The 15,553-nt window shown below is 31.0% G+C and overlaps 1 protein-coding gene across 1 annotated transcript in view; it reads left to right on the top strand.

The window, feature by feature from the left end:
- Window positions 1-11,355, top strand: part of LOC132719072 (diacylglycerol kinase iota-like) — a 129,606-nt gene extending 118,251 nt beyond the window's left edge. The window contains 3 exon segments of the mRNA XM_060702812.1: window positions 2,577-2,613; window positions 3,137-3,300; window positions 8,490-11,355. Coding sequence (XP_060558795.1) covers window positions 2,577-2,613; window positions 3,137-3,300; window positions 8,490-8,542 — 254 coding nt within the window. The 3' untranslated portion in view covers window positions 8,543-11,355.
- Window positions 11,356-15,553: the final 4,198 nt, after the last annotated feature.

The raw sequence follows: 15,553 nt of genomic DNA, 5'->3' as shown, positions 1-15,553 counted from the left end.
GATAGACCAGCTTATATTTAGTGTAAATGAAAAAGTATAATATTATTGCTACAGCCAACTTTCTAAGAATATTTTCACAGCATTTGAACTATTCACATAGGTAATTTGATGCAAATATATGAAGATTGGCAGACTTATGCCCTCTAATTAAGCATAAAATTCAGCCTTTTCAGACTTGTGTCACGTGTAATTCCATAAATATTACTGCTGCAGCCATGTATTAATTTAATCATCATGTGAATTTTTGCACTATTACAGTTTAACAGGGTTACAGCCCTTGATTTAGCAAATTATTATATGTCACAATGACATAAATATCCAAAAGTATTACAGTTACTGTTGTGTTTATTGTACAGATAATTTTTGACAAAACAATGGATTGTGGGGGAATCTTTGTCCTATAGACACATTTCTAGCTACTTCCAGGACTCGCCTTTTTATTTGTAAGCAAGAAATATTCTATATTAAAATGAATAATTTCTTGTTTATTTGAACAAAGATATCGTAATAAATAAAAATGTCTAATTTGGGCAACTCTGGCAGTTTTGATATCTTGACCTAAATGTTTCCAGAAATTGAGATGCTCGTCTTTTCCCCCTTCCTGTATGAGATATGATATCTAACTTTTAATTAAAAGCTCTTTCTTTGCTTCGGAACAAAATGACATATTTAGATTGCTTTATGTTATTTTCTGGAAATGGTAGAAAGATTACTAAAGGTCTCTTAATTAAAGTAATGAAGGTTTTCTTGTTTGATTTATTAAAAAAGAAAATTATATGACATTTTAATAAGAAAATTTATTATATATCTGTAACAAGATATTAAATGGGTAACAGACACTGTCTTGTGTTATGGCATATGAAAGTAGAATAGATAAATATGATTGTCTTCATTCTAGGGAACTCAGAGATAGAAAGTTAATTTGTTCGTTCAAATGTTATTGCTTAAGTTGTTATTGCTAAAGTATGCTATTTTCGAAGCACTGAGAATTATTGTCTAACTTCAGGCAATTTACTTGGGTTGTTTTGTTAAATGAACAATGCTATTACATTTGTTTTTATTTTTGTATTCAGTGAATGAAGATTTTAATTCTGGGACATCTTTCACTCAGACATATTGCCATAAGGTTCATCAGTGGTATTTAATGAAATTTTAGAATGGTACTTTCCCCTATCAGTGTGTGATGGTTGTTTTTCTGTTTGATAAATAAATCAAGATTTTTAGAATATATCCTCTATTCTTTTCTATATCATGAATTAACATATTTATATATTATTATAAAGAGAATTTACCCTTTAACCTGCTGATTTTTTAAAATGGATTAGTCCTGCTTTGGATTAAGAACAGTCCATTCAAAGATTAAGGGATTTCAATGTCAAAATACAAAAATTAAGCAACCTGCAACAATATATAGCCTGGTCAGACTACATGGGTGTGAAGGCAGGCCTGGCTGAGCTACTGGTGACAAGGGCTTTTCCATCCTAAACATTTGTTATAATCAATTATTGTTCATGCAATCACCATTGTAATAGTCAATCTTTTGAAGTCAGCAACTAATTATATACTCAGATTGACAGTGAAAAAAAATTAGAATAATGCCACTTTAAGCCAAAATATATGTTGGAGTTAAAATGAGTAGAACAGCCTTAAGTATTCAAAGACTGCCCCATTCTTTTCATAAATTAAACATTACAGATAATTTCTGAAGGATAATTTATAGATATTTATGTGGGTGAATGGTGATTATTGATTATTCAGGTGACAAATAATTGTAAAATTGAAAGGAAATATTACAAAATGTATAGTTATTGTTAGTTTTACCTGAACACTCACCATTTACCCTTTGATGTGCATTATGTCACTCATTTTAGTATTTACATGTATTAAGGTTTTGAATAAGTGTGTGTGGACTGACAAGATAGTAGTACAAAACTCTCGACTGTGACACTATGTTTCAAATTTAAGAATACCTACCAATCCTACAGTCTCTTATTTATTGCCTATTAGTTGACATCATATAAGAATCATTCTGTTTTCATGTCTGGTTCAGTATCTGTTCACATGCTTGTAAATTTAATTTATAACTTTTATAGACATTCTTCTAAGAGGATAGGTTTTCTAAACATCTGTGGCCTGTTGTAATTCCATTCATCTTAAGTGTTTAATAAGGTTTCCATTTAAAATTTATAGAGAAAATAATCAGCAATAGTTGAATAGATATTATTAAAATACTTAGTTGGAGACAGTTTTTTTAAGAAAAAAGATATGTGACTTAAACGAACACTGTCATAAAAGAGAAGTTAATTATTTATAGACCTACATCAAAATTTGATGGAACATTTAGGTCTATCTGTAAAAACTATTTCTAGTCTCATTATATCAAAATCCTCAGTCGAGTCCCTTTAATAATTAAAGCTGTACACTCAAGGTGGTAAAAGTAAAGTAATTTCAACAGCATAGTAAGTGGCATTTCCAGGCCAACCCTATTAAATAACACCTAATGCCAAGTTTCTAAATAAGTCATATTTTATCTCAATTGTACTTTTTTAACAATTCTCTTTTTTCCTTTATTTCAGCCCCTCCTGTGATATTAGATATGGTGGACTATGAAAAGTAAGTCTTTAAGTTGATTTTATATTATGATTGTAACTAATTTGTTACTATATTATACTCTTACCCTGAGCCAATTGAGGCGAGTGTATTTACCCATGTGACCACTGCAGACACAAAGATCAGCGGACACATTAAAAATTTTAATTCTGTGCTGTTTGATTGTGGCCTGCACAGTTGGTTATTCAGTCAGATTAGTATTTATTTTCCACATGATAAGAATGACTATATAAAACAATTGCATCCAGATGAGTAAAATAAAAATTTTATGAAACAAACTGAAGAAGTACATGTAAAATGCATCTAAAATTTAAGAACTGTATTAATATTCGCAACGCGGGCAAGACTTTGATTTATTTCGAGAAATATGACTAATGTAGTTTGAAAAATATGACAGTCTTTTCTTATGCCTAATAATTATATGACAGACTTTTCTTATGCCTAAAAATATTTGTTGTATCTTTTTTTAAAGAACTCATGTCTTACATGTAGATTATATTAATTTATTTTTTGCTTCATTTTTCAGAGGCCAGACAGCATTACATAAGGCTGCGTGGTACCAGCGCAGGACTATATGTTGTGTACTGGTAGAGGCTCGAGCCTGTCTGACCAGGAAAGACAACCAAGGTAACACGCCAAGAATGCAGGCATTGAGAGCGGACGACAGGGAACTGGCAGCTTATCTAGAAAGTAAGCGGAAAAATATCATGACATTTTGAGCATGTTTTAAGAAGCAGGTTTCTCAATTTAAGCTTAAGCTCGTCTCTTTCAAAGAAAAAGTTGAGTCATTATGATCGTGACGTCGTTGTCATTGTTCAAAACCTAAAATGTAGCCCATAATTTTGATTATTATTATTTTTTTTAAGTTATCAGTACGAAACAGGGAATACTTGCTTATCATGACAAGATGCAATTGTTAAACAAGGGGCATAATTCTAAAAACAATACTAATGGAATTATGCCCCTTTTTAATTTAAAGTTTTAATGGATGAGCATTAACTCAGCATGCAGTGCTCTTGTCTGTGCTTTAATTTTAAACTTTAGAAAAATTTCTAGATCTAATTTACGTAATAGGAAGAATAGATCTACTTGATTCACTGAGAAATTTATTTTAAGTTGTAAGGCAATAACATATATATATATATATTATAACATAATTATTTTCATATTTGTCAGCAGTAAACTGGTATGTTAATCATGGTGCAAGGGAAATCTATAATTAGCTAAAATCAAATAAAGTCCCTATTTATAGCTACAAATTTTTTTCAATTTATGATATTAGATCTATAATTAGGTAGTAAACAAGTCATAGTTGATATAAACCAGTCTTCTTGATTGGTACACAAGTTTACCACAACCAGTCTCTGTACAAAATTGTTTTGGAAACCAATCTGCACTCAAAGTTATTAAATCAGTCTATACTGAAAATTATTATTTAACCAGTATACACTAAAAATTATTATTAAACCAGTCAACAACCAAACTTATTATTATTCTAAGCCAGTTTCCTGTATAGCAAACCAGTCTCGAGAATAAAAATTTCAGTTGCCAATTTGAATTAATGATGTTGTTATTCTGTAAAACTTATTCAAAACCAGTCTTAGACTAATTAATTACTGATTCTTCTTATGTAAAATACAGCTATTAATGTAATTTAATAAAAGATTCAAAGCTTGTCCAAAAAAAAGGAAAGTTTCAGCAAATGTTTAAACCAGTCTGATGATTTTCAGATTATGAGAAATTATGGATAGGTGCCTCTGAAACTCAGCCGCCAAATATAAAGTAAAATATCCACATACCTACATATATTATATATGCACAGATAGGTTGCTTTATAATGCACTATGATTATTAATCGAGGAAAATACCCATCATTATTATATTTAAAGCCACCTGGACAGCAATGTTATTTTTTCAGAAAGATCATTGAGCTTGAAAGAGAAAATCTTCAAAACCAGTATAAGCAAGAAAGAAAAACACTCAACATCATGGTTTTGTTAAAATTCTCACATCTGCTTAAATTAAGGAATAATACATGTTTATTAAGTAGGTTTGATTGATAATATAATCTCATATATTCTTCTCTTGGATTTTATCCTTTTTTCTTCAGTTTGCTTAATAAAGCTTTCAACACTCTTGCAAAACTTAATTAATTATAACCTTAATTATAACCTTGATCAGCATGTATGTATTTGAAGGGCTATTTACTTATGTTAAAGACTGTGGCTGAGGGGTTGCCTTTAAGGGTTGAGGCATCAGAATTGCAGCTTCTGTTTATTCCTGTGTGACCTTAAGAGGCGACAAAATGGGTCAAAATTACTGAAGTCTATGCATTTCTTAGCTCCAGCAGGCTAGGTGGTTTGACCCTTGGTGTTGCTTTAAGTTTGTAACACCTAAGGTTAGCCAGAAGCAGTCCTTTCCTATTTAGGTGTCGTATGAAAATTGTGTTGGTAGGTCGTAAAACCAAACGAAATAAACAAACATCACTTTTGGTACAGCAGGTTAAGTGTTAAAACCCCAATTACTGCCCTCCCTCCACAGATTTCCATCCACCTTCAGCGTTCCCGAACCCCTATTCTGTAATTATATGTATTCTGAATGAAGTAACGCGGTAATCAATTTGTTAAAGTAAAGGAGAAATTTCTTGCAGAACCGTACAGTAAAATCATGTAAAAAAATGAAAGTAAGTTGGCCAACAGTATAGACCCCCAGCCTTTGCTTGAAACTGGTTGTTAAAGTTAATAACTTTTAGTTCCAGCAGGTAATTAGTAAACTGCAATAAGTAGATATAACATTCATAGAAATGGCTTTGTAAGGGTGTATATGTTCACCAGTTTTATATAATCTATTGTAACTAGCTTCTTTAATATAACTCGTGTTATTGTATGCATTTCTGAAGAAGCACTTGAAATAGAATTTCATTTTGACAAAATCTTGTTTGCTTTGTTTTTGGACTTTTTATTCTAGAATATAACAAGCAAAATAGCAATCTCCACACAGTGATCTCCCCTTAATTCTTCGGCGTAGATCTCTGCCACCAAGGTCCCAATATATCAGAATTTCTGATATATTATATTTTTTCAAAAATTGTTTTATTTACTGCTTTTATCTATCAGTTAAGTTTTTTCTCATTGATTAAACAATGTTTATGGATAAATAAATAAATAATATGAATATTTAGAAATAATTTTAAAAAATATGAGAATATTTTCTACCGAGACAATATTTTGATATTTTATATTTTTTAGCTTTTGAATTTATTTTTCGTTATTTTGTATACTTTTGATAATTTTTTGATAAACTATATCGATCGTAGGCACTAAAAGTTAAAAATAATACAGAAAGAGAAAAATAACGTTAGATTTTCTTTGTAACGGTCGATATTTGCATTTGATTTTCGACGTTACGTCATGTGACTTTCATCATCATGTGACGTCTTTGAAGGCAGTGATTACAATTCTGCCAAGGGAGGTAATCAGTGTGAGGAGTTTGGCAAAATAGTTCTTAGAATATAATTTTGGGGTATCATGTTTTTGTCATGCAATCATTTGTATTTCAATACTGGCATTTAAAGGAGCTCCACTGATGTCAAAAAGTCTGATAACATAAAATTTGAAAATTGTACTTTAATATATTAAATGGGTCAGTTAAAATGGAAAAAATAGGGAAAAGATAAAAAAAGAAATATACGTAAAATTCCATTGACTATGTAATTGAAATATAATGTAATTGCAGAAGTGCAAGTCTAACCATGATTTGAGTTAAAAGCATTAATTAAAAGCTAAAGATGATTATTCTGGTGAAGAAAAAAAATATGAACAATAATAATCTGAAAATTTCCGTACAAAATATTGGTATAGAAGACATCAAGACTTAGTGGTATAAAAATTCTCGAAAAAAATCCAGTTTCGTAAGTTCAGAAAACCTCAGTAGAGTCCCTTTAAGTGGCAAAAACAATTTTCAGACCTGAGTGCCAGTAGTTGGAACAATGTTAATTTGCACATCAATGTAATCTGACTGTACTCCAAACTGTTGCTGCCTAGTTTAATTATTTCAATATAATATTCTGTTAAACAAACTGAAACTGAAAAGTAAAAAATTCAAAGCAATACAACCATGTCTGTAATTCAAATTAACTGGGATAAGAGTGACTAGAAGCATTGTGTAATGACATGTACATGTATGGGTAACTTATCTATCTTTATGTTTGGATCTTTAAATCTTTGATTGTTTATTCGTATTTGGTGAATATTAATAACTTGTTGTCCAGAATAGTTGCTTTTACCTAGGCTAACTGTTAATTAACTAACTGAAATGAACTAGTAGTAATATATAGTAATAGTAGTATATATTTAGCATCAGCACCAAATATAAAGGCCGCAAAATATCGCTGCCCTCTCCCTACCCAATCCCAGTGATTTTTACCATTTCTGGAAAAGATTTTAAATTTCCACCTCAAGTCCCCAATCCCAGAAGGAAAAATAAAATGATTTTTGACATTTCTGGAAGACAAAAAAAAGAGAAAAGATTTAAAGTACCACACTTCTTGTCTTAAATTGCTTTACATTTCAAGGCAGTATTCAAGAGAGATAAAAATGTTTCGACCAAAGTCTTTTATGTAACAATTTCTTCCATTGGTCACTTTTAAATCTTTGCCAAGTAACAGTCTGAAAAAAAATATATGAAATTTAAGCTATGATTCCCCTTGTTCACTTATAAATACATCTTTGCACACATGATTTTGCAAGCAAGACCTAATTTTAGTTCTTTGAAAAGGACTTACTGGAATCTTTTTCTATTTGAATTCAAAGGAAGAAATGGGTACTTTATATTTATTTGTTAATCCAAAAGCTTCTTAATACATCGGCTTTGCAATACATTGTTACTAAATGCTGTAGTTATATTTTTGATAGAAGATAGATCTGTACCTAAGTGGAATAATAGACATAAATTACATGTAAATATTTATTTATTTACAGGAAGATATTTTTATGTTTTTTGCACTGTCCGTCTGTTTTCAACATTTAAATCTCTTACACTGTTTTATTCATTATCACCAAGAATGCCTTTGCTAGGTTTTTTTCCAAAAGTTGGTTCTTTTTTCCCCAGTGGTGAAAAGTTATGTATGTGAAATTAATTGTAATTTGTCTATAGAGAAACCCGTTAATCATGTAAAAAATCAAGACAACACATTCTACTTAAGTTTTGACTTTAATTATGTCTTCCTCAGAAATGAAAATCAACAACATACATTCAGTGACAAGAGTACATTTCAGGCAGTAACTACCCATTAATATGACATTTAGAGCACATATTGAAATCCGTTGTTTTATTGTTTTGTAAAATATTTGTAAGATATTTATGAAGAATATTCATACTGGGAATGAGTCATTCTTGAGACCTGTATTGCGTACAGTAAAACTACATGTGTACAAAGAAATGATTGTAATAATGTATTTTGTTATTGGATAATCCATATGCAATATATTTTTTAATTTGCTATAATATACAGGTGTGATACTGTGTGTATTTATGTAAAATGTTGCCTCTTGTGTTGATGTAATAATCATATACAGTCAAACTTGTGAACAAAGGCTATCTAAAGGAGAGACTGAACAATAATAATGGCCTTTCTAGACAAGTGTTCTTGATTTAGAGGTAACTTTGTTCTATTTAATCAATAAAGATTTGTCAAAGAATGGCCTTAATTCACTGGGGTGGTCTTAATTCATTGGGTGATCTTTATTTGGAGGTAGTATTAAAAATAGGTTTGACTGTATATCTAAGTTTCTGGCAGTTTGCCAGTGATTTATCAATCACATACCAGTGATTTAATTCAATCACTTAATTTATATACTTGTTTATTTTATGGTTTTTAGGTCAGGAACACTTCCAGATGGTCGTTTCAGAAGATCAAGAAACCGCGGTGTGACACATTCCCCCCTCAGAGTCTACCAGACATCTGATTCTCAGAAAAACAAGCTCACAGAATTTTAAAATACAGACTGTTGTTCAAAGTAACAAATTGTTAGCAGATTATTTTGTGCTGTTGACTTTTTTTTTAAAAGATTTTTTTTTTGTTATTTTCAAGATTTTTTTTTTATTGCGATGTAAAGTGCTGTTTCTAGTTGATGACAATGATCGTTTGTTTTAGACCATCAGTTTTGAGGTTTAAGTGTACATGTTATTTTGAATGTGTTGTTGTCATGACAAAGTCCCAGTTTTTAGCACTAAGAGCAAAAAAGTTCTATGTTGTTTTGTTCTGCTATGAAGTTCTCGAGTTATTTCAAGAAAGGTTATGGGTTTTTAGCATTAATATCTTTTTGTTAAATTGTGGTATTTAATTCTTTATCACATTGGAAATATGTTTTATTGTACCCTATTTAGTACTCCTTACAGGAATCATGTCCCCGTCAGTTAGACAGTATCACGGTAATCAAAACATGTGCTGATTTGCATACGAAACGAACTGTAGCACCACTTACAAACATGAAAGAGTGACCATAAAATTATTTCCTGATTATTTACTTAACTGATTGATATAGTATGTGTTTTTAAAGTCGATACCAGTAAAAGACATATTCAGTAAAATATGATAAACAAGATCAATAAGGAAAGGCGGCGTTCAATGATCGCAAAAAAACGATCCAGCAACAAGTAAATTAATAAAGTCCTTTTCATTCGTACTAATTTATGGAAATATTGAGTTCTGTGGTACTCAAAGGGCCCCTGAGCACCACATTTCTTAATTGAAAACTAAGTTTGTAAAAGTGAGAAACTAAAGGCATGTAATAGTTGTTCCTGATGGTAGTCTCAAAAGCAGGCTAAATGTTCAAAAGTTTTGAGGAAAAGGAAAAGTCAAGAAAACGGTTGTTTGTGCAGTATTGAAAAATGTATTATTTTTGGTAAATGCAAATGTGTTTGAAAATGAAATGAAAGATAAAGGTGGTTTGAACACAAAATTGTTACGTTGAAAAGCTTGAGAATAGGACAAAGTTTTTTTTTAAGTTATCCCGGCCACTTTCTCTGAGACATAATGTCATAAAATTATTTTTATACCTTTTAAGCATATGACATAAATTTTGAATTACAAAATGGGCAATGGAGATTTATTTGATGGCCTTTAGGCAAAGTATAACTCAAAATAAAGGGAAGTCATTATTTATGCATGGTATTGCAGAATTTATTGGAATTTTCATGGAAGCATCGACAAGTTTGTAACATTTTTTTTATTATTGAAGAATAGGTGTGTGCATTATTAATGAAAGCTTTGAAGATTATCATGTGCCAGCTTTTAAATTTCAATTTAAACAATTTGAAAATAGCCAGCCAGGGAACAATGCTTTAGGGTGTTCGATTTAACTTGACAAATTGCGGAATGAAGTTTGCAATAAAATTTTGTTTTATGCTTTGTGTAGTTTAATTATTACGTGCATTGTAATTCAAAAGGATTGCATTTTTAGGCAACAAAGAATTAACAGAATGAATTCATATTTTGGATGAGCTGTGTTTTGCAATAATGCATTTTAATATTGCTTTGAAATTTAATGGTTAGCATAAATTAAACACTACCCCATAGAAAAAAAATGACCTGTTGATGGAAAGCTAGATTTTTTGTATGATAAAATCAACTAATTTCATTAAAATTTACATGGTCAAATTAAAACAGTTTGCAAGGTCAAATTAAAACAATTTATAAGGTCAAATTAAAACAATTTACCAAGTCATATTACAATTGATATAGCTATATACATAACTGTATCAATACCCTTTAAATTACTTAAGTCAAATCGGTGTTTAAGCCCACTTCTGAATAAAGACCACCCCATAAATAAAGACCATTCTTTGAAAAACCTTCATCAGAGTTATCTCTGAATTAAGACCACTTGTCTATAAAAGCCATGTATGGTGTCCTTTATTCACAGGTTCATCTGTAACTGTTCAACTTTCATATTTGAAATGGTCTGTTATTACTTTTAGGGATATGACAATTTGGATGTTTTTAAAGCTTTGTGTGACTACAAAAATGTACTGGCTGGCCAGGCGGTATCCTGGTAGCAAAAGGTTTAAACCCGTAACCTGCTGAATTTCTAAAATGGACTTAATCAGAATTGTCCATTATCAAGTTTGGGGATACTCAGATGAGAATTTAAAGTTAATCACCAAACAGTATAGAGCCTGGTCAGATTGCACGGATGTGCATGCTGGCCTGGCTCTATACTGGTGGCAAAGGCCAATTAGTTTCAGCAGTGGGTAACGGCATGTAACATAATATTCATTAAACATTTTTTTTTTTACTAATGTCTCCATGTTTATTTCATTGTTTTTACCATTAGAATCACAGAGGTGTGTTTGAAATTGGAAGAACCAATGGAAGTCAAGCTTTTGTATATCATGTGACTGTTGTTTCCCAGTGTTCCTTGTTTTATATATATATATATATATGTTACGATAATACTGTTCAACACCAGTATGCAATCTTATTGTTCTTTTTTTAATGGATGTATTATTTTTAATGCTCGGAGGAGCGCTATGTTTCAAAATGTGTACTAATTAATTGACCTATATTCATACATATCAATGTGATTGTTTACCGTTCATCGAATAAAATGCTTGAATTAAATGCTTGATGCATTATCTCATTCAACCTTATAGGTATGATATAAATATAATATTGTATTTTATATTATTGCATTTTATAGGTTTTTTTTCTTTTTCATTGTTTTTTTGTGTTTTTTTTTCTTAAAAACATTCCAAAATTTCTTCTCTTTTTTTTCTTTTTGTCGTCAGAACAATGTTGTTGTCATGTTCTTGTTGTTGTTGTTTTTTTGTTGTTTTTTTTTAAACTGTGTAATCACCACATTTGTAACATTTTCAGATATTCATAAAGGATCACCAAATGTTAATCATTATTTTAAACCATATCTCAAATGTACTTGTCCATCTTTTATTCGGGACAAAACCATTCATCATTTCTTGGGGAGAATTTTGAAATTCTGTACTGACTGAATAACAACCATGCAGATGGAGATCAGACGGCCTGATGTGCTGGCTAATCTTCGTCTGCACTAATCACATATGTTAATTCAGTAGCCACTTGCAGACTGTAAGTACAACTAATATTATATAGGTTTAAATCAACTTATTATATATTATAAAGCAATTTTCCTGTTTCCTGAGAATGCAGTTTTATTTGTGCAAAATTATTACATATAAAAATGGGCATCAAAAAAGTTTTAACTGAACTCTTAAAAAAGGAATATATTCCAATTAATGGAGGAATGTACCTTAATTAAATAATTAGCCTATGATAAGGAATGAAATTTGTTTTGCAGAACCAACTCTTTTTTGTCTACTTTTTAATAGAATTTTCTTTCCTGTATTTCTATTTTACCAACTTATAAGGTTGGTAAAATTTTGGAAATTATGTACAGATATAGTAATGTGAAATTAATCAGGAATGATCAGATATAGTTTTCTTATATATCAGGCTTTACTTGGCCCATAACCTGCTAAAACGTTTAAAGCATTTGCCACCAGTATAGAGCCGGGCAAGTCTGTACATTTGTGCCAGTCCGGTCAAGGCTCTATACTGTTGGTAGCCCTAATTTCTTTTTATTTTAAATATTAAAATCCCTTCAGCTTTAAATGAAATGTTCCAAATCCAAAGTAGGTCTATTCCATTACATAATTTTCGCAGGTTAAAGGTTAGTGTGGGTTATAATTACAAGACTTAATGTTTAAAATAAAAACTGCTGGTTGGAATGCTGGAAGTGTTTGTGTCTCATTCAAAACTTGCCTGCTACACAGCCATGCAGTCAGATTAAGCCTTAGCAACTGACAAGTTCTTTTACATTAATACATGTATAACAGGGTAAAGATTAGGGGTGTCACGGTAAGCAAAAATGATGAACGGCGACCTAGTAAACGTGTTAAACGTAACCGACTGTAGTAATAAAATTCTTAGATTTTCAGCATTAACTTTTTTTCTTCATAACAAGATAAAATATTTTGTTTGTATTTTGTTGTACTCAACAATGATTACAATAGAAGTCCGAAAATAAAATAACTATTTTCCGTTAGCACATTACTCTTATACGATCAGATAGCATGAAATTAGAGAAAACAACTGAAATACTAATAGAATGTCTTATGTTGTTATTAAAAAACTAAGGTAATGTTCAGGATAAATTTTTTTAATCAACACTTTGTCTAATACATGTACTAACATGGATTACCGGTTGTTTAGTTTCCTAACCGGATTTTAGCTAAAAAGCTATTGTACCCGTTTAAACGTGACATCCCTAGTAAAGATTAATGACAAAACTATTCTGCATTACATGACATTTACAATTTTGCTTAGAAGCAGTTCTTGAAGCTTTGTCTCTCTGAAAGCAATATTATGGTGAATCGTTTTCTATTGAGATATTTTAAAACTGTATTTGAGCCGTGTCACGACAAAACCAACATAGTGTGTTTGCGACCAGCATGGATCCAAACCAGCCTGCGCATTCGCGCAGTCTGATCAGGATCCATGCTGTTCGCTATCAGTTTCTATGCGCAGGCTGGTCTGGATGCATGCTGGTCGCAAACGTACTATGTTGGTTTTGTCGTGACGCGGCTCATTTATGTATGAAGGGTGTATTATCAAACATTTTGTACCAACCATTTTGATTTTTTTTTTATCATATATCTTTTGTCTCTTGAATAAATATCCACTGTCATTTTAATTAACACCTTTGTTACTAAGGAATATTTTTTTCTCATATTTATTTATAGAAATATCATTGAATATAAAAAAATAAAAGATTGAAATATCTTGTATAAGAAGTGTTTCATGTTTTTTTTCCACGAAGACATTCTTAATCTAGCAGGGCTGCCACTGATTATAAAAATGCTATATACTATCAAATCTGTGTTGAGACCACCTCGGAACAAAGATAACCCTGCAGGTCATGTTATGATAACTTTGATTAAATGAATAATGAAACCTCCAAATAAAGGTCCCTAGTCTATGTCTCTTGTTTGGCCTTTGTCTTCACAGGTTCGACTGTAAATACGCAAATAAAGCTATTTTTATGCCCGAAACATGGAAGAAGACATCCCTCTGTACATCCTTACATACATATGAGCATATTTGCTTGTTTTATTGGGTTTTTAAGTCACACCTACTCTTCAAGGGTGACATTTTCACCTTTACTGGTGGAGAAAGATTTCAGGTGCCCCTCTGTGCATTATTTCAGGCAAAAGCCGGTACCTGAATATAAAAACCAGACCTTCCTCAAGATATCTGGATAGTCCCTGGCAGCAAACCCACAGCAGTGCACATATCCTGTTATCCATGTTTAATCCATTTCTGAGCAGTGGTTTATACTGTATATAGTCTTCTGTTCTAAATAACTTTAGTTATCAAGGGAAAATAACTCTATATAAGATAGTAATATACTTTACACAATAGTTTTCTCCCATCTGGAAGATTAAGAAGAGCAACTCTGCTTGAATGATAGCTGAAAAATTCAGCTAGTTACAGTCAACTTGGATGATGCTGTCACAGAATGGCTAAAACGTCGCAATATACATTTCAATAAAAAGTGCATAATCATTTAAATTGAATGGTTTGTTGAATCCTTGTAAAAAACTTTTAATTATTAAGAGTAATTTTGAGAAATTTTGCTCATAGGGTTCTCAGACTGTAATCAGTATTTAAAAGGCTGCCTGGATAATAAAACTGAATTATTAAAAACAATTGCTGGCAAAAAAACAACAACAAAAACAACTAACCATTACATTATTTTCATTATTGCCTGAAACTTTATCTTACTGCATCCTAGTGAATTAAACGATAGCTCAAGGGTGTAAAGTATTGTATTGTTTGATTTTATTAACCTGTCAATTCCATACTCATTATACGGTCAATGCACAGAATATATTAATATTCGATAAATGTTCGGTAAATTCCGTGAGAGGTACGCAGTAAGATGTGATTAAATTCATCTAGTTTCTATGAATTAGTTACACTGACCGTTATAGCGCAATAGGGTAAACCACGGGTATATAATATCAAAATGTCCTACATCATGTAAGATCGAGACAGTGTATGTCCATGGTTTTTTTTCTTATTCATAACCATTTTCAAAATTTTTGAAGTTATGGTTGTTCTGTTTTTAATATGTTTTGTACTCTTTTGTAAATACTATATTTTTGTATATAATTGATACTGAAAATTCATTCGGATTATAATCAATAAATGTAAATTCAGTGCCGTAAAATACAATACAAAATGTGACAATTCAGTGTTTCTTAGTTGTTTCATTCCGTGTAGACAATTTTGCAAGCGCTTGACCATTTTCTTTAAAAAAACCTAAAAAAAAGAGAGAATAAGTCTAAAAAGAATGTCAAAAAAGGGATCGAACCTCGGACCTCTCATACATTAGGTAATTACTTAACCGACTGTGCTATTGCGGATGTTACGAGAACCTTAATTAAGTTAGTGGGAGTTTTCCAAACGTTAGTGATATACTCCATATTAATTCTCGTAAAATAAATGGACAAAACCGAAGTGGGAGCGAATATTTAAATGAGTGCTATAATGTATTCATTTTTGACAGGTCAATAAAATCAGACTATACATGTAATAAGTCTACACCCTTCTTTTAGTAATGACCAAAAAAAAGCAAAAAACAATTTTACAGACTACCAGACTACAAGTGTCGAAAGTCAATTTTAGTTTTAAGTTCACTAACCAGTAATCACATGACAGTGAATATATAAAGCAAACAAAGCTGTCAAACAGACAGATTGTTCTACCCATCTTGGTATACAATAGTAAAAAACAAGAGCAGTGCAGTTTTCTAAGTTAAAGTTATTTTCTAAGTCAACCATTTTAGGGAACTATTCCTTTTTGTAAATATCAATTCAAGAGTCAATGGCCTACAATTATGAT

The sequence above is a fragment of the Ruditapes philippinarum genome, unplaced genomic scaffold (assembly GCF_026571515.1).
Source record: "Ruditapes philippinarum isolate M1 unplaced genomic scaffold, ASM2657151v2 ctg385_1_1_1_1, whole genome shotgun sequence".
Taxonomy (NCBI): Eukaryota; Metazoa; Mollusca; class Bivalvia; order Venerida; family Veneridae; genus Ruditapes; species Ruditapes philippinarum.
This window is presented reverse-complemented; position numbering and strand designations above follow the sequence as displayed.